At 38.5% G+C, this 19,734-nt stretch overlaps 1 protein-coding gene across 1 annotated transcript; it reads left to right on the top strand.

Moving 5' to 3' along the window:
• The first annotated feature begins 476 nt into the window (after positions 1-476).
• Positions 477-16,290, top strand: LOC135673778 (DEAD-box ATP-dependent RNA helicase 37-like). The gene is made up of 7 exons (XM_065183063.1): positions 477-636; positions 897-1,732; positions 2,311-2,394; positions 5,532-5,774; positions 8,985-9,152; positions 9,319-9,432; positions 15,258-16,290. The coding sequence occupies exons 2-7, from the start codon at positions 938-940 to the stop codon at positions 15,750-15,752; spliced, it is 1,899 nt and encodes a 632-aa protein (XP_065039135.1). The 5' UTR covers positions 477-636; positions 897-937; the 3' UTR covers positions 15,753-16,290.
• Positions 16,291-19,734: the final 3,444 nt, after the last annotated feature.

Raw genomic sequence — 19,734 nt, forward strand, 5'->3', positions numbered from 1 at the left:
CAGCTAATTTTGATCCCAGAAAAAAGAACTTACTGTCTCGATCTCATCGGTCATAATGAATTGATCTTTTGTGCATGTAATATACAGACCCATATAATCTGCGCCTTTTTTTGGTTGGTGCCGCACCTAACTGACTTCTCATTGGAGACGGACGCGGGGCCCATGGTGGGGTCCCACGGACGCGTAACGAGGACAGGTCTTAAGCCAGGCTTCAGCGTACGCACTTCTCGTCGAGTAATCTTCGCGATTCCAATGTACGGACAACAGCCGCGGGGGAGCGAATCGCGGGATCCTCTCCTGGTGTTTCGCTGAACCTTGCACGATCGGACCGCTCATGTCGAAAATAGCAGCGGGACCCACCCAGACTATTGTGGATTTCGCCTCCCTTGACGGGGATTCGATCGTCTCGATTCAGCGCGGGATTGGAGAGAATCGTAATTCATGGAATGGAGGCGAGTCATGAGTTGGGTATTTCTCTTTCGGTCTCACGCTTTAGGAGATCGTTCCGGTTAGGTTTCCTTTTCTTAGCTTTGCTCTCCTTCTGGTTCTCTTACTCGATTGCTTTCCTTACTCTTGCGACGCTTGGATCGATCCCATTTTAGGGTTTCTGACTGATCCTCCTCACCATCTCTCCAGGTATCTCCGGTCCCCTAATCGTTCGTTTTGGTTTCGTTGTAAGTCTGGATTTTGGTGTTTCTTTTCCCTTTTTCTTCGTCAAACCGGACTTTCGTGATCGTAGTTTAGTTTCTCGTATTTTATTAGCTTTTCGGTTTGCTTGAGTATTTCCCTGTTCCTTACTAAGGATAAGATTTGGTATCGTGTATCTTTCTTTTTATTGGGCTGGGTGATATAATCTAGGGTTTGTGATTGTTGGCTGTTCTAAATCTTTTGCTCAGCTGGAGATTCGAGTTTGAAGATTGAGATTGTTGTCTGAATTATGCGAACTTCATGGGCTGATTCTGTTGCGAACGCCGAGAGCTCGGCGTTTGCGACCGGTGCTTCTGCTAGCACCACCAACACCAACGCTGCCGACGCCACTGCTGCTGCTGTTGTTTCTGCCCCTCGCCCTCCTCGTGCTGCCTATGTCCCTCCTCATGTTCGCAACCGCGCGGCATCTTCGGAACTTCCGGCGTCGCCTTCCGCCGATAGTTCTTCCGCTGCTAAATTTGCACCTGGGCCCGGTGCATCTTCTGGAGGAAGCCGTTGGGGTGGTGGCACCAGCCGAGACATGGGACGCACTGGCTCTGGTGGTGGTGGCCGGAGCGTGGGCGGTGGTTGGGGCTCAAGGAGCGGTGGGTGGGATGGGAGGGTGCGAGAGGTCAACCCTTTCGTGAACGAGGAAGAAACCACTGAGGTTGCTTTTGATGGTCAGGAGAATACTGGGATAAATTTTGATGCTTATGAAGACATCCCTGTGGAGACCAGTGGTGACAATGTGCCTCCGCCAGTGAGCACATTTGCTGAGATTGATTTGGGGGATGCAGTGAATGAAAACATCAGGAGGTGCAAGTATGTGAAGCCAACACCAGTCCAGCGCCATGCAATTCCTATCTTGCTCGCGGGACGTGACCTGATGGCCTGTGCTCAGACTGGGTCGGGAAAGACAGCAGCTTTCTGCTTCCCAATCATTAGTGGGATTATGAGGGGACCACCTTCACAGCGGCAGCGGGGCTCGAGGACAGTGTGTCCACCTGCGCTGATTTTGTCTCCTACCCGAGAGCTTTCTATCCAAGTATGCTTTCTGTTAATCCATGAATCCATTTAAATATCGTCTTATTCTTGTTTCAGTAATTAGCAGTAGTTCAATTGTCTGGAATGTGTTAACATGGTACTACATTCAATTAGTTATGCTAGAGGATTTTTTCACTGGGCATGAAGTTTTTTTGGTTGCATTTTCTTTTTGCAGATCAGCTGATATCACTTTGTCACTGTTTTACTGGTAAAATGACTTTTTTCCCACACTCCAAATGCACTTAAAGGAAAGAGATTTTATTGCTTTTTTTCCTTGCGACCAAATGAACCATTATTATCAGATTTTACAATTCACTACTGTTTTTGATATTTTAGGAGACAGCTTATTGCATGTTGAGTTATTTGTTTGATATTTTAGTACCTTATAGAGATACTGGTCCGTCCTTGATTAATGATAGTCCCTCTGTACATGTTTGTTAGTGGTTCTCCCTAAATGATTATTGCATTACTCTCTTCAACTTAGACATCATATGGACTCCCTGTTTGGTATGCTTGTTTCCTTCTCATTTTTCTCTAATGCACCTTTTTCTTTGTTGTTTTCTGTTGTTGGTGTCTTAGATACATGAGGAAGCTAGGAAGTTCTCATACCAAACTGGTGTTAGGGCTGTTGTTGCCTATGGTGGAGCTCCAATCAATCAACAGGTTCTTAATTTCCTAGTCTGAATTTAATTTTGTCATTGAATTGCCAATTCCTAATGAACGTATTCTGTGGAAATCTGTTGTTTTCCTTCTCATATGTACGCAAAATTCAGTGATTTTGGATAATATTTGATTCCTATAGGTTTGATGATTCCATCTAGGAACCAAAGCAGGTATTCATGCATTTGAGAACAAAAAAGAGAGCATTTTTTCTTTAGATGCAAAATTAGGAATTGCTTAGGGATGTTTTGGACAATTTATACCTTGGGTTCAATTTGGGATAATCCTAGGTAAAAAAAGAGGTAATAAGCATAAACGAAAAGGTCAAGGCCTTATGCATTGCTGTGACATGAAGCTTGCTTACACTGTCACCCATCTCTTCTCATATAGGTCTTAAACTGCTAAAATATGTGAGTGATGAACATCTTATATACAGAATAAAGGTCGGCATCGATTTATTATAGCTTTAAGTCCTCCTATCAGAGGTCCATATTTCTTTTAAAATAACTAGGTTCTTTGTGCATGTGCCATGCACATGATTTTTTTATTGAAGTTAAAAGGAATGAAGAGTCTTCTACATAAAAAGCAAATGGTTAGTGGACAATATAGAGAAGGCTACAGATTTTATCATGTAGTTTCTAAGGTGGCAACAGTATCAATATTTCCTTTGAAGCATATAATCAACCACATAAATTAATCATAGCATAAAGAGCTAAGAGATACTATTTAGCTAATAATTAGAGTGTGATGATACAAAATATATTATTATAAGCTTATGCATATCATCTATTCAACAAAACCAATTGCACTTTCAAAAATATGGACTATTCAGGTATGCTAATTTATAGTTTGTAGACAAAATGGTGGGTGTGGTTATAGTATATTACTAAAATCAAGGGTCTGCTGGACAAGAGCTTAATAAAATTCTCTTAAATTAGGACCATATTATTTGCTTTTGGAGTGTTGGTTTACACAGAAATCATGAAAGAGGATATATTTTGAGGTGAATAATGTAGAAGAGTATATTATTTCTGCTTCATAATAATCAAAAGATCTTCTTTCAAAAGCATTGCTTATTGAAAATACCATGATTCAAGGCAAATGACTATTTAATAAAATGAAGTGGAGAGACGGGAAGGAGACGACGAAAGAAGTGAAAGAGAGAACTTAGGCAGGTGTAAGAGAAGAAACAGGAATGAAAAACAATAAAAGGAAGATGAGGGCTAAACACAGAACCAGATGAAGAAAAATGATCAGGCAGAGGTATAAGAATTCAAAAAAAAAAGAAAGAAAAGAAGGTGATCAGGCAGAGGTATAAGAATTCAAAAAAAAAAGAAAGAAAAGAAGGTGATCAGGCAGAGGTATAATAATTCAAAAAAGAAAGAAAGAAAAGAAGGTGATCAGGCAGAGGTATAAGAATTCAAAAAAAAAAAAGAAAAAAAAAGAAGAAGGTGAAGGTAAACAAGAAAGTAGAGGAGGATGCAGGTATTATAGTTGTTAGCACACTTTTGAAAGGACATACTACTGCACCTATTGCTTGTGTTATGAAATGGTTCCATCATCCAAACCTCTCTTCCATCAGCTTCAAGCATAGCCAGGGCCTATCTGGCTCTTGACCATTAAAAGGGCTTAATTTTTTTCAGATTTAGCATGGTTCAAGATTGGACAGCATGGCGCAGTCCATTAATGCATCAATTCAGCAGAATTCAGTGCACAAGAGCTCAATTTATCATGGTACTAGCTCTGTAGTCTGTACAACAATCATTCAAGGAGAAGAAAACTCCTTGATTTTGAAGAGATCAAGCCTGTTTAGTGTTGAAGAAGAGTGGTTAGCTGAATCCTAGTTGGAACAGGAGTGGTGAAATATTTTAACACGGAAAAATAATGTATTATTTTTGTAGCAAAAGATTTTTTTGTTGTGATTCTAATTAATAACTTTTATTTTTTCTCTCCTTCTACTATGGGGATACCACATTTGTTGATTGGTTAATGATTATGACTTGAAGGCTCATATCATGGAGAGGATAAGGAAAAAAATGCAGGAATTGGAAAGAAAAGTTTAATTTTTTATGCTCTAGGAACTGTTTTTAAAATTAAGAGCCTAGTATAGAAAGGTTTGAGATTAAAAATCTATTTATAGTGGGACTATTATATTATGGAACAATTGATACAGGAGCCAATGTGTTTTAACTAGTTCAAGTTGAAATTAAGCAGTTTGACTGATATGGATTCCAAATGGTTCATGTCAAACTGACAGTTGGACTGAACTAGGTGAAATAAATTGATTTGTTTAAAATATTGAATGTTGCTGGAAATTTGGTGGTCTACATCCTAGACTGATTTCCAGATAGAATGATCTTTTGGTGGAGTGTCTGATTTTTTCCTTTTTTGCGAGGTGGAAATTTTGTTCAAGGATATTGTTTGTTTTCTCCTTAATCTTTGTATGTTTGACTTCGTTTGCACCTTCCCTTGCTCGAGGATTGTGCCCTTTAAGGCGAGAATTATTGCCAAGTCTTTAGCTCATAGGATCCTTGACATGGTCTAGAGTTTGCTACTCTAATTTCTTGATATACTTGTGTTAAGTTTACAATCTTATTTTTTCTGAGGGTTCTGTTTTCTAAGTAGCCTTAGTATGCTTGACTTTATTTGAACCGTTACATTTTTTTTAAAAAGAATTGAATCAGGTGCCAAGTATGTAAATTATTGGATCAATAATATTGTTACTCTGTCTAACCGATTTATGCTTTTAGTGAATTGTTTCCTTGGCTGCCTTATTTGCTTGAGTATATTCAATGCTCCCTCTCTGTTGGATTAACTGGTCTTCTAACAAAGTAAATTGTCCCTTTTGCTATTGATTAATTGTAAAATGTTTTACTTTGTAAGTATCTTTAACCACATATAATGCTGTTTCTGCTTGTTCTTTCTTTCAGCCTCTGTGGTTATTTAGTAATTCTTGTGATTGTTTGTTGCATGACTGCCTGTTTATTTGGATTGCTTTCTTAAAGCCAGTCTTTCTTTTAATAAATTATATCATGCTATTGGCAGAATTGGCTATTGGAATCTAGGTGTGTTACAATTATGTTTATTCTTTCTTTATTTCCAGTTGATTGTGCCTTCACAATGTTTATAAATACTGGCAGTTGCGGGACTTGGAAAGGGGAGTTGACATTCTTGTTGCGACTCCTGGTCGCCTGGTTGACTTGCTTGAGAGGGCCAGAGTCTCTTTACAAAATATCAGATATTTAGCCCTGGATGAGGCTGATAGGATGCTTGATATGGGTTTTGAGCCTCAAATTCGAAGAATTGTTGAACAAATGGACATGCCTCCACGTGGTGAAAGACAGACCATGTTATTCAGTGCCACATTTCCTAGAGAGATACAGGTTTTCTTTTCTAACTTTTAATCATGGTACCTGAAGAATCTACGGTGTTCTTTTTTTTAATGCTATATCTGGTTAGAACCGGTGATCTCACTATTTATGTTGGTGCTTATTTAAGATGAGCTGGAGAGTTTTCTCTCTATATTTCTGCTCTTCTATATTTAGTTGTTTTGATGCCATGGTACATAGATGAAGTAACTTTTTTTTAATGTTATGTGATATTATGATTGTCGCTTTGTAATTCTAAACTATTTGTTACTGGAATTGCAAGTACCAATGGGCCTCCACCCAGTCACTGACTAGATATATCTATATTTTTTTTTTATATTTTGATTTATGGCAATATATGGTCAATTTAGGTCTCAGTTTGGAACATATGGTCTTGTTTAAAATTTTCATGTCATTTTAATGTTTGTATTGCTTCTAATAGTTTGGTTAGGATTGTTTGTTTACTGTAATGAACCATCATGACTGTTTTCTCTTGTATGGTAAACTGTCATTCTCAGGCAAGGGTAATTAGGAGTGAACAATTATATTTAATAAAAGGTGGCAACTGCATTGCAGAAGGCTCCTGCACATGCGGAGTCTACATATAGTGGGGAGTAATTATATTAGTTCTTCCAAAGCTTGTGAACATTATTTTATACAACTTGTAGCTGGATTAGCCCAGTGATTGCAAAAGGCGCTCGGGCGAGGCGAGGCGAGGCCCGAGCGCCTCGCTAATGTCCCAGGCGGCGCGCTTCAAACAGGCGCCGCCTGGGCGCTCGCCCGAGCCCAGGCGCTGGGCGCTTCGGGCGAGCGCCTGGGTAAACCAAGGCGACCGAACCAGAATTTTAGGTCTGGTTCGGTCCTGGTTCGGTTGTTAGTTGGTTCAATCGAACCAACTAAACCGATATAACCCCAACCCTAACCCTAACCCAACATTAACCTGCTGCCGCTCTCGATCGCGATCTCGTCGCTCGCTGCCGCTGCTCCCGCTGACGCTGCTCGCCGCTGTCGCTGCTCGCGCCTCCCGCGAGCCTTCCCGCTGCTCGCGCCTCCCGCAAGCCCTCTCGCTGCTCGCGCCTCCCGCGAGCCCTCTCGCTGCTCGCGTCTCCTGCGAGCCTTCCCGCTCCTCGCGCCTCCCTCGAGCCCTCCCGCGAGCCTTCCCTCTGCTCGCGACTCCCGCTGCTCGCGCCTCCCGCGAGCCCTCCCAGTTGCCGCGAGCCCTCCCTCTGCTCGCGACTCCCGCGAGCCCTCCCGCTACTCGCGCCTCCCGCTCCCTTTCCTTTTCCCCCCGCCACTCGCCGCTGCCGACGCTGCTTCCTTTCTCCGTCAAGCTCAGACTGCTCAGTATACTCTTAAATCTTAATATTAAGTTTATTTGAATTTTGAAATGATTAATTTTCATTAATAGATTAATAATATATTATTTTGATTTTAATGTTATTAATTTTGTGATATTGTATCTTAGATTTTTTTAATTTAATAACATATTTTTATTTAAAATTTTAAATAATTATATTTATTAATTATATTATATATTTTTATATTTTAGCGCCTCGCTTCGTTCGGGCGAGCGCCTAGCGCCTCGGGCGTTTTTGGACCTTGGCGCCTTTTGGCGCCTAGCGCTTTTTAAATCACTGGATTAGCCATCCTTGTAGACTTCTATTTAAGTTTTTTAAAATGATTTTTAGTTAATTTTGTTTTCATATTAAATATGACATCCTTTTATTTGAGTACAGGCTTGCCTTGGGTCTGATTTGGATATATTGTAGGGTAGTTTGACCAGCTGTTGATTTATTAATCACCTGCTATAGAGTTTGTGGTAGGCTGTAACTCTTGTTTAAAATAAGTAATCAGCTGAGTAGTTTAAGGTGTTCACAAGTCAATATTTATTTACTTCTTGATGTCTTTACCAAAATAGGTCTGTAGATGGACTGACTATGATAAATAAGAGTGCAGTTGCTTCGATACAGTGATCAGGCATTGCATTGAAAGAAACTTATGTGATCTCTACCAGTTTCTCCATTTATTTTTCAATTTTCTGACACTTTTTTATTTTCTCCCTGCCATAATAGTCTAGTGGTCTTAACATTAAGCAAAGGACAAACTTGCTAGTTAATTTGCTGTGATCAAATGACTAGCAGTAATCTTGCTTCTAGAGCTGAAAGCGGAGGTCCTTAGATCCGGGCACCACTGGAGTCTCTTAATCATTCATCCGTTTCTTTTTCAATTTCCTTCTCATTAATTTTTTTTTTTCTCCCCGCTATATAGTCCAGTGGCCTTAACATTAAGCAAGGAACTAACGTACTTGCTGGTTAACATGCTGTGATCAAATGACTCGCCATAATCTTATCTCTAGAGCTGAAAGCGCAGATCCTTAGATCCAAGCATTATCAGAGCCTCTTAATCACTCGTCCATTTCTTTTTCAATTATTTTCTTACTAATTTTTTCTTATTTTCTCCCTGCCATATAGTTTAATGGTCTTAAGATTAAGCAGAGAATTAACTTGCTGGTTAATTTTCTGTGATCAAATGGCTGGCAGTAATCCTATTTGCAGCTGAAAGCAGAGATCCTTAGATCTGAGCACTATCAGAGCCTCTTAATCTCTCTTCGATCACCATAGATCAATTCAGTAATGCAACATTAACAGTCTGTATTGCTGCTCCTATGCTGCAGCAGTCTTTAAAAACACTGTTGAAGCAAATCATCTTTAAAGATATCCAAGTTTCTTTTGCTCCGACCATAGATTGCAGCAATGTTGATCGGGATTGGAAATAATGATGGTCCACTGACGAGCCCAGAGCCTGTGACTGTGCTGCCATGTTCTCCACTGTACAAAATGGTGAGCCTTGCAGCCCATGCACCATGCTCTAGCTCTCCACATGCCGGGGACTATTGATTGTGTTGGCAGTAGGTGCTGCCACAGATGATGATGATGACCATTATATTTATTATTAGGCATAGAATTTAATATGTGTATTCTATTTTGTTATGCTTATTGCTGATTCTAAGGCTATATTATTTTAGTTATGAAGGCTTGAAAACTACAGCCTAATTCTTTGTAATGAAATAGAAGACTCTTTAGTATCTCTATGAGGTCAATTGGTTTTGAATTAGATTCAGGCAAGCTCAACTATTTAATTGTTGATATTTAACATCATTTTCTTTTTATCTTCCTTTTATCCTTTTTGTGAAATATTAAGGTACAAATATTTCTTTGTTTGCAGAGGTTGGCTTCTGATTTCCTTTTCAATTACATCTTTCTTGCTGTTGGAAGGGTTGGTTCTAGTACTGAACTGATTGTTCAGAGAGTAGAGTTTGTTCTTGAGCCAGACAAAAGAAGCTACCTAATGGACCTCCTTCATGCCCAAAAGGTTAATGGTGCCTATGGAAAGGTAGGAATATTTTACAAAAGGTCATTGCCTTGTTTTTGGATCTAGGATGGCTTTGCTTGAACTCAAATTTTTAATACTCTTTTGCATGAAAGAACTTAGTCTCTTTGGTTATGTTTATCATTCTACTGTAATCAATATTTTTGATATTGTTGCCTCATTCTTTCAGCAAGCTCTAACTTTGGTCTTTGTGGAGACAAAGAAAGGTGCTGATTCGTTGGAACATTGGTTATCCATGCATGGGTTTCCTGCAACTACCATTCATGGTGATAGGACACAACAGGTAAGTGAATCATCATTGATCAAATTGTTACTTCAAATCTATTAGTTTAGTTCTTGTTAGCTCATAAATTATTCTACTAACTTATTTCCCTTCTCCTTGTGAGAATTTGTCATTTTGATTCTCTATTGTATCCTGCGTCTTTGAAAGGACGAGTAAGCTGTGCAGGATGTTTGAGAACTTGATACTGCTAGAAGACTATCTTCAGCTGTATCTGTTTTCTGAAATCTAGTTTGATCAGATTGTAACAAATTCAATTATGGCTTATGAAGCATGGATACAAAATCATTATACCGATATTATATGACGGATATGTTAACATGCCAAAATTTGAAAGTTTAGTATGTGGTAAATGCGATATAAAACTATTTGTAAAATTTATAACGATAAGTTTTGACATATGTCTGTGATTTTAGATTACGTTAAAGTTTAACATTTATTTTGTTGAACAAGACTTCAATATAACAAGATTTTATATTTTCTGTAACTTTTGGACCATATATTTCTACTTAGCTAAAATCTTCAATGTATATATTCAGATGTATTGTGTAACATATTTTATCCCTTAATTTAATTCCTTTCATTTCTAAATGTAGATTTTATCTTTTTTCTATTGTCAACAGTGATTTAAAAAGCGCTAGGCGCCAAAAGGCGCTATGGTCCAAAAACGCTCGAGGCGTTAGGCGCTTGCCCGAGCAAAATGAGGCACTAAAAATTAATAATATTAAAATTAATAGTATTAAGATTAAAATAATAATGTTATACTGTATACAGTATAATAGTATACTGTATACAGTATAACAGTATACTGTATATTGTTAACAGTATATTTTTGATTTCGAAAAAGGAGAAGCGAAAGAGAAGAGAAGAGTGTAAGGGAAGACCGAGGGTGCTGAGAAAAGTGGGAGCGGTAGCGGTAGCGGCAACGGTGAGCGACGACAGTGGCAGCGGTAGCGGCGACAGAGGCAGCGACAGCAGCGAGCAGTGGCAGTGGCTGCGAGAGCGACGAGCAGCGACAGTGGCAGCGGTAAAAGCGAGCAACGACAGCGAGAGCGACGAGCGACAACAGTGGCAGCGGCAGCAGCGAGCAGCGGGAGCGGGAGCGGCGACAGCGGCAGTGGCAGCGAGCAGCATGAACGACGAGCAGGGTTAGGGTTGGGGAAGTCGTGCTGATATCGGTGTTTTAGTTAGTTCGATTGAACCAACTAAAGCACCGGAGACCGAACCAGACCTAAACCGCTGGTTTGGTCGCCTGGTTTAACCCAGGCGCTCGCCCGAAGCGCCCGACGCCTGGGCTCGGGCGAGCGCCTAGGCGGCGCCTCTTTGAAGCGTGCTGCCTGGAAATGAAGCGAGGCGCTCAGGCCTCGCCTCACCTCGCCCGAGCGCCTAGGCGAGCGCTCGAGCGCCTTTTTAAATCACTGGTTGTCAACGACACAAATGGTGCCGCTAGCAAATACATATCATCTTGAATATCTAGTAATTTCATCAGGGTTCAAGTTTTACCCTTTATGCAATCTTAGGTGGATTGGGAAATTACTTGCTTTGACATGTAATATCCTTTTCCTGTTTTGCATGTATTTGCTCTAACATTTCCGTTATACTTAAATAACTTATCTTTTTGTTTTATTTGTGCAATAAAAGTCATGTGCAAGGCCTATTTATGATTTTTTGGAACCATTATGGTTCCAAAAAATAGATTTTATAATTCAAATTTTCAATATGAATTCAATATGAACACCATTATGCTTGACATCCTAGTTCATTCTTGTATATTTCACATTGGTGATGATTCTCTTTTTCAAAACATTTGCCATTACCTCTAAACTATCTTAGTAGCTTTCCTAACTGCTTATTTATCATCCTTTATATAAATTTCAAAATTCTTGTCATTCTTTTTTTTTTCTGGTTAAGCAATAATGCAATATAAGATGTTCTTTTCACAATAATTGATTTTCTTTATCACGTCACACTACCATCAACATTACGTTGTCAAAAATATGCTGCTACCTTTAGCTATCTTAAAATATGTTTTGCTAGTTGTTTAATGTTTTCTAGGCTAAATACACCAATTTGTTCTTTAGCCTCCTCTTTTGTAACCCTATACATTTATCCAACACAAATATAATTGTGAGTGAAGCATTCCTCATATATGATTCTGAGGTCTTTGCATGATATTTTATCTATTATCTTAGCAAGGGGGAAAGAATGATTTGCATGATATTTTATCTATTATCACATGCTTTATATTTATCCTCAAGTAATAGCTATTTTTCCTCCCATCTACAAATGTTGAAGTTTTCATCATTGTTTCATTTTTGCAAAGCTTTATCTTTTTTCTGTTTGTAAATATCATTACTTTATTCTACATATGTGGACCAATTCATTCATTGGGTTAAGCTTTGAGGACTAGTGTGAAAAGGATACATTCTAATAATAATGAGCTGATTGTAATATTAATAGATAAGGTTATCCTTGTCATTATTAGCCAGTGGCATGTTGTGATGCATTTTCTTGTTAAATTGGCATGGCTTAATTTCAACAATTGCCAATGTCATATGAGATCGATAAGCAAATTACTGGTCAGCTAGATGAGCTTATTCTTGAGTTATGATTATGCATTAGCATATTATGGCATCTTTTGTGAAAAAAATTGTTGTTTGTTGAAATAACCTTATGTGAATTGACTTGGCCATGGACAACTAATGACTTAAAAAGATCAGGCAAGACCAAGTCAAGTGGAGGCTGTAAATTAATTCTTTTTTGGATCCATCAGGTTCTTGCGATATACCATCTACTATAATCTATTAGGCAGTTGTGATTATGCATTAGGATATTATGGTATCTTTTGTTAAAATTTGATAGAACGTTGAAATAACCTTATGTGAATTAATTTCAGCATGGACAACTACTACAACAACAACGGCAACATCAAAGCCGCGAAGTCCCAACTATTTGGGTCTTAGCCATGGACAACCAATAGCTTAGAAAGATCAGGCAATACCAAGTCATGTAGATGCTGTAAATTAATGTTTTTTTGGATCCATCAGGTGCTTGTGATATAGACTCAACTATAATCTACTAGAAAGTTTAGGATAGCATGGGTACTTGATGGTATCTGTAGGTGTATTCGATTCCTTATTGTTTCTAATGGTGTCATTTTGAGTTGCTTGTGAAACAATAGGCCTTCATTCCTAACTTTTTAGTGTTCTGACACCAATTTATCTGGTGTCATAGATTTATCTCATTCCTAGTGACGGATAATGGTGTATGACATGCAAGGATTGAAATATCATACCATACTAAATTTCGACATTCTCTCGGTACGGTATGGTACTGTATACTGAGCGGTATACCGTTCTATCATGAACGGTCGTCGCCCACTCGCAACAACTTCATTCAATGAACCGTTCGCCGCTTTTGCATGCTTGAACAGAGACATGGCAGCCTGTTTTACCTTAGTTTTATGTGTTTTTGCTTGTAAAAATATATGTTCGAACAGGTTGCAGTGCACAATGCGATCGCTCATCGTGCCAGGTCAAAAAGCCCCAAAATGGCTTCGTTTTCGCGTGCCGCGGGCTGTTTTCTACAGCCCGTTGTAGCGTGCGAAATGTCAGCTATCTTAGCACCCTGGAACCCGTCGGGTGGCACAAGGTTAGATGGGGCTTCGCTATATTGTTGGGAGTTGAACAATCTTCACAAGTTCGCACGTTTTCTTGACGGGAACTTTCCTTCATGCCCAACACCCGGTGAGCAGTTGTTTGTGGACTTGCAACTGTTCGTTCTACCTTCTAAAGTCCTTGTTTTCTTTCTCTCTCTCTTTTCTCCTGTGTACACAAGGTGCTTGCTGCATTGCTTGTAAAACTTTCCTCTTTGCGAGATGTCGAGATTTGTCCGTCGCTCGTTTTCAATCTAAACAACTTTTTGGTTTACAGGTCCTTCGGGACCTGTACGAGATTGCAACTAGGCTGAACCTTTGCGGACGCATATGTTGCAAGGATGCCTCAAGACTTAGGCAATCCCAGCTAAGTCCGAGAAGTTGGCGCAAGGGTGCGTCGCGACTTAGGTAACTCAAACTAAGTTCGCGTCTTGACCGCAAGGGTGCCTCACGACTTAGGCAATTCCAGCTAAGTCCATGACAGTTCGATATATATATATATATAATCTTTTATTTATATATCTATTTATTTATATATTTATATATAAAAAATTTTAAAAAATGTGCGACGTCGCCTCTCTTCTCCCCAGGCAGGGCAACGTCGCCTTTATTTATATATATGTTTATATATATATATAATTTATTTATTTATAAATAAAAAATACCGCCCAATAGCAAGCGGTCTGTGTATCGGTTTACTGTTGGACCGGTACATACCGCCCATACCGGGTGGTATCATTCGAAACTGTATACCTTATTGACATGATCAAAATTACTTCCATGTTTTTTGCATCTATAAAAGTGTATCTTGCATTATATCTTGGACTTATCATGGTTCTTGACATTTGTACCATTGAGATTGTCTCCATGTTGTTGGCATCTTCAAATGGAGTTGCTTAACCTGTTATCATATCGTGGATTTTGTTTTATATATTTAAGGTGGATATTGTCAACCAAGTTTAAATTTTACTTGTTATGAAATGAATATTGCTTTTTTTCGAGGACTAGTTCTTTTAGTTATATAATGTCCATGTCCTGATGACTATGTTCTTACCTCAGGGTTTATTTATTTGAGAGCTTATGCCATTTTTTTTGTTTTTACAACCCCATCGAGTTTGGAAGTTTAAATTTTGCTAATAAGATGAAACAAATAAGGGGTGGTCCAGTGCATGATGCACTAGTCAACGTGGGTTGATATATGCAACCCTACTCTTTCATGCAGTGGTCATCTCCATGCTATGGTCTGGTCACCCAAGCTTAAAGGAGCAACCTAATTTTGGAGCCAAGACTTGTCTTTCACTATGACGAAATAAATATGAAAAGATCCCAGTGGACCATGAAAGAAAAAGCAAATAAGTAAAACTCTAAACTCTTTAGACATAGTTAAAGGATGACATTTGGCATATTTATGATTGAAGATTAGTTGATTCTCGTTGAAGGTAAATTATACAAAAGTTTTGCCAATTAGCAAATACAATGAGCCATACCATAAGTTTCTGAATGTAAATTTTACAAAAGTTGATTCTCGATGAAGGTAAATTTTACTAAAGCTATGCCAATTAGCAAATACAATGAGCCATACCATAGGTTTCTGAATAATTGGTTTGTTGTTATTTGATTTTTACATGTTGCCCACAGTTTTTGGGTGATTTAGCTTTTGGGAATTCCCTTTAGATAAAAATCATTCTTAGTGAAAAATTCTTGACATGGTTATCTAATTTTTCACTCTTATATATTCGAGATTCAGATTAAGCTTATTGGTGATATATTTATTTGACATCAATTTCTTGTTTTGATGCTATGTTTCATTGAGCAAATCCAGATTACTGTGAGGTTTCTTTAGAACCTACAAATATAACTTCCCAGTGAGATATGGCAACTTTGAGAATCGGAATTTCAGACCACTGATTCTGTGATGTGCATTTGAAAGATATAACTAAACCACAGTGATTGTGTAAATCTCAAAATTGTTGGAAGATCAGATAATTGTTCCATTCTTCTATACAGCTTAGAAATTTGAGTAATATGATTCAGTGGGTGGAGTAATTTTCGTTACTCGGTTAAATTAACCTTCTTCTCCCTTTATGAGCAACACAATATTTTTTTTAAGTAATTTTTGTACCTTTTCTGTTCGGTAAGTGATATTTTGACCTGTTGTTTGTGACATATTTAGGAACGGGAACGAGCACTGAGATCCTTCAAGAGTGGTGCAACTCCAATTCTAGTAGCAACTGATGTTGCTGCCCGTGGGCTCGACATCCCCCATGTGTCACATGTTATCAACTTTGACCTCCCCAATGACATTGATGACTATGTTCACCGCATTGGTAGGACTGGGAGAGCTGGAAAGAGTGGTCTAGCCACCGCATTCTTCAATGAGAATAATTCATCTTTAGCCAGGCCATTGGCAGAGCTTATGCAGGAATCAAGCCAGGAGGTGCCAGATTGGCTTTCTCGCTATGCAACCACTCGGTCTTCATATGGTGGTAGAAACCGTCGATCAGGTGGAGCACGATTTGGAGGCCGTGACTTTCGAAGAGATTCCTCTACCAGGAGTGGAGGCAGTGAGTATTATGGTGGAGGCAATGGGTATGGAGGTGGGTCATATGCGGCATCAGGGTATGGAGGTGGTTATGGCAATCAAGGGTTGTCTAGTGCTTGGGATTAGCACCATTCCATTAATTTATAGCTTAGATATATTCACCCATTCATGAGGGTTATAATTTTGATAGCATGACACACTTGAAGGCTAAACATAGTTTGCGATATCCCTTTTCTTCATTGCCTGCTTAATCACTAGCAGTTTCTCTTTCCCCACTTTTGAGAGTATTATCTGACTGAATCACATATGATCGAATGGAAGCATGGCAAACTGTAATGCCTCAGGCAGCTTCATTCTCAATTTTTTTTTTTTTTGTGTGTAAGTTGGAGGTTGTAAAATATGTGATGAGACTTCGAGGGTCCTTTAGGGCTGTTTGGTTCGTCTCAAACATGTTTGTTTGACCTGTTAAAGTGGTGGGGAAGTAAAACATCATCATTGCTTTTGCTTTATGTGTTTATCAATTGGGTTCTTGTAAAATTTTAAGATACAGAAATCATTGTTGGGAGGTAGAAGGAAAAGGGGTGGTCTGTCAAGTCTTGTCAGAAACAGGTGTTATCTTGAAACTGATACTATAATCTGATCAAGATGCTGAATTGTACTTCAATGTCTTTCTACAGGTCGGGGACTGTTCTCGAGTAATGCCTACATATGTTCTATGATTATTTCAAGGAAATGACTTCAATATTTATTGTTTGAGCACATCAATAACTGACCATGTCAATTCTAGCATTATTTTTATTGGTTAATGTCCTGTGTTCTTAGAATATTGGTAGCATTTAGTGAAAATGTACGTTTTCACAAGGTGTTGGTGAGGTAATAGCGTATTGCTTACCTAGACTACTTGCTGTTATATTCTGTGCAAAGCTTAAGATGTTCTGATGATGAGATTATTACAAGTTTTGTATTGGGATTGTCCTATAAGGTATTTAGAATCCTTGCAGGATTCTTACATGTGGCATGATTTGATGACTACCGACTCTTTGCTGATTCAATATTGTGTTTTTCTGGTTGCATGTTTTGTTGCAGTCTGCATCTGTTTTATTGTTTAGCTTGCTGGTTAGTGTAGGTACTACTTTGTACCATCTCACTTGCTAATCATGTGGTTGATTTTATGTCTAACATGCTGTTAAAAACAGGGAAAGACATGTACACTCTCTGGTCGATTGTGCAGGTAGAAGCTGTCGGTGGGGTCTGCACATGCCATTGTGGGGTTTGGTCTTGTGAGGATTTGATGATTTCTTGACAAGAAGGTATGAACCGTTGTTGAATTTTATTAATAACTTAATCTAATTATTCAATTTGATTTATAAGCATTCGGTATCATGGTTGTGATTAATTTTTTTCATCACTCAATCTAAGTAGAAGATGGGTATGTCATAAGATGTTAGGTTCTGAAATGTTATTATGTTTGAAACTTTAAATATCTAATATAGTGGAATATAATCTAAATATAGTATTGAATGGATGTGGAATGCAGATGAGATGATAAATTTATTATAAAATTTAGATCCCAAGTGTATGCCATGTTTAACCTAGCTTTTGTCTTGATGGCTTATGTAATCTAGGAATCCCAACAAAATTTCTTTCATCACCAATTGTGTTAGACTAATCCCAGAACTGAGGTTTGTCATGGGTTTAATTTGAATATTAAACTTTTAAGTTGATTTTGGAAATTGGAACTGAACCTATGGATTTGGTTTGGTTTGGAATTAATTAACTAGATCGAATGTCTTTAATATGCCAAGAATAATATTTAATGGTTAAGAATGAATGAATAATTAAGATGTGAGAATTGGAAATTTTCTAGTGGACCTAGTTTATATTGAAAGTGACAACCATGATATATTGTAACCCTAGAAGCAACGGGTAAAATAAAAATCTTTTATATTTCATGGTGTATGAATTAGCTGGACGTTTGAAATCACTTTGGCCATTCAATTATTAGCACTAGCCAAAACCTTTTTAGATGTGTGGGTCGAGAACTTTCCTGGTCCACAAGACAACAAAAATTTCACTGATATTTTTTGTTGTTGTTCTAGCCTATGATTTTTGTATAATATATTTCAATCACTAGAACTAGGAAGCTTTTCCCATGGTGTTTCTCTAGACTTACCTGCATCATTCTTTGCATGAAACAACTTAACTTGGGATGCTCTAACGAAGCAAAAATGATTTAAAAGCCTCATTAAAACATGAGGTAGATAAAAATCTGTCTCAGTTAGCTCTCTTAGTTCCATAATGCAGATGCTTCTGGATGCTGTAGAGCAGTAAGTGCAGGGAAATAGTTGGGAAATGTTTGCTACAACATTATTATAAAAGACCTATCTATTGTATGCAGAGAATAATGGAGTTGAAATAATGCTTCCTACTTTGTTCCATAATTTAGAAACACATGCCATTATGTGAGGCCATAAACTAGTAGAGGGCGAAATCTTGATAATGTGAATATTTTTGGGAGGACAAGAGGTAGAAAATACATGTACTGTAGCTGTTCGTTCAAAGTTTCTTGATACCTCCGTTTGAAAACCTTGTCTTGTTCCTACCTCATCTTTATCCTAGGTTGATAATTGTAGCACATCTTTATCCTATGATAATGCAATGTAATGTCACTAATATATGCATTAATTATACATTTGAAAACACATTGCCAATGTAAAATTAGGTGATGATTTTTTTTTTTTTTGCATTTTTGCAGGATGCAGTTGGCAAGGGTGGATCTCAAGGTCGAGATAAATAAAACTGCTCCTATTTTGATCCCATTCAATATAATTTACGGTTAAAGTTGATTAAGCTTGACTTAATTGATGCACCTCGGTCTAGTTTGATTCGTCCTTACCACTTATAAGCAATTTACTATCTCCATTAAAATTGATCTAGTTGTGAAATTGTCATCGCTAATTGTACTGTTTAGGTCACATCTCACTATTATATGCATAGGATCCAACAGTCGTAATCGCCCCTTCTCCGTTAACGGCACGCAGAAATTAGATAGTTTCAGACTCCCATCATCTTGGTTGCATCGTCATTCATTAATGCTTTTCCATGTCCGGTATATTTGTTCGCTTATGTCATATCCTACAATATTGAAGCTGTGACATTGACTTGTGGACAGCCAAATGTGTTACCTCTCCATGCTTGATTCCCTGAGACCTGAGGTTATTCTTGTTCTTTATAGATTGGATATACTGTATGATGCATAGATCTCATCAAATCCATATATATGGATTTGATGAGAAATGGTGGCTTCAAAACTTAAAAGTTAGCTTTTTGTTTGATCAGTCGGTTCAAGAGGAAATTTATTTAATTTTAAGACTTTCCTATTTTTATTATAATATTATTTTTTTTCGTGCTGAAATTTACAAATTTGGTGGAATTTTTTTGACTAATATCTGAATTCTAAGATTTAGGATGATGACACACCACAAGTTTGCATCGAGAGGTCTTGTCCAACCAAATAATGTATCATTCCTCACCTCCGCATCCTTATCTTCACAATACTTCTCGATGACGAAGGCTGATACTTACAAAAGATTCACTTTGCAGATTCCGACGTCAGCCGCCCCTCTGGAGCCAATGAAATGAGCCGGGTCGAAGCCACCGTCCTGATCCCACAATATGTTATCTGAGCACGCACAAGCTCCGAGGAAGGCGGCGGATCGGGATCCTCTCCAAGTTTTTGCGGCTGAGACACGTTCAGAAGTTTTATTTGGGACCTGGGAACTTCTACGCGGGCGTCGATTTCCTGGATTTTTAATTTGTTGTTTGCAGTATGAGAGGTTGAGGATCCTACAGAACCGGAGTCCCGACTCCTACGCCCACGCCGCTCGGGCACAACATTCGAGGACCGATGAAGGATACGAATCCGGATCCTCTCCAAGTTTCGCTTCTGAGGCGGGGCCCCCTTTCCAGGATCTATGATTGGGCCATCGCAGAAAAGGCTTTCGCGGGCGATTGATGCTGAGATTATAAGATTCTGTTTGCAATATAATATGGAGAGGATTCTCACGGAGCCGGATGGAAAAGTGGGTGTTTCCTTTGACACCGTTGC

The sequence above is a fragment of the Musa acuminata genome, chromosome BXJ1-5, assembly GCF_036884655.1.
Source record: "Musa acuminata AAA Group cultivar baxijiao chromosome BXJ1-5, Cavendish_Baxijiao_AAA, whole genome shotgun sequence".
NCBI classification, from domain to species: Eukaryota; Viridiplantae; Streptophyta; class Magnoliopsida; order Zingiberales; family Musaceae; genus Musa; species Musa acuminata.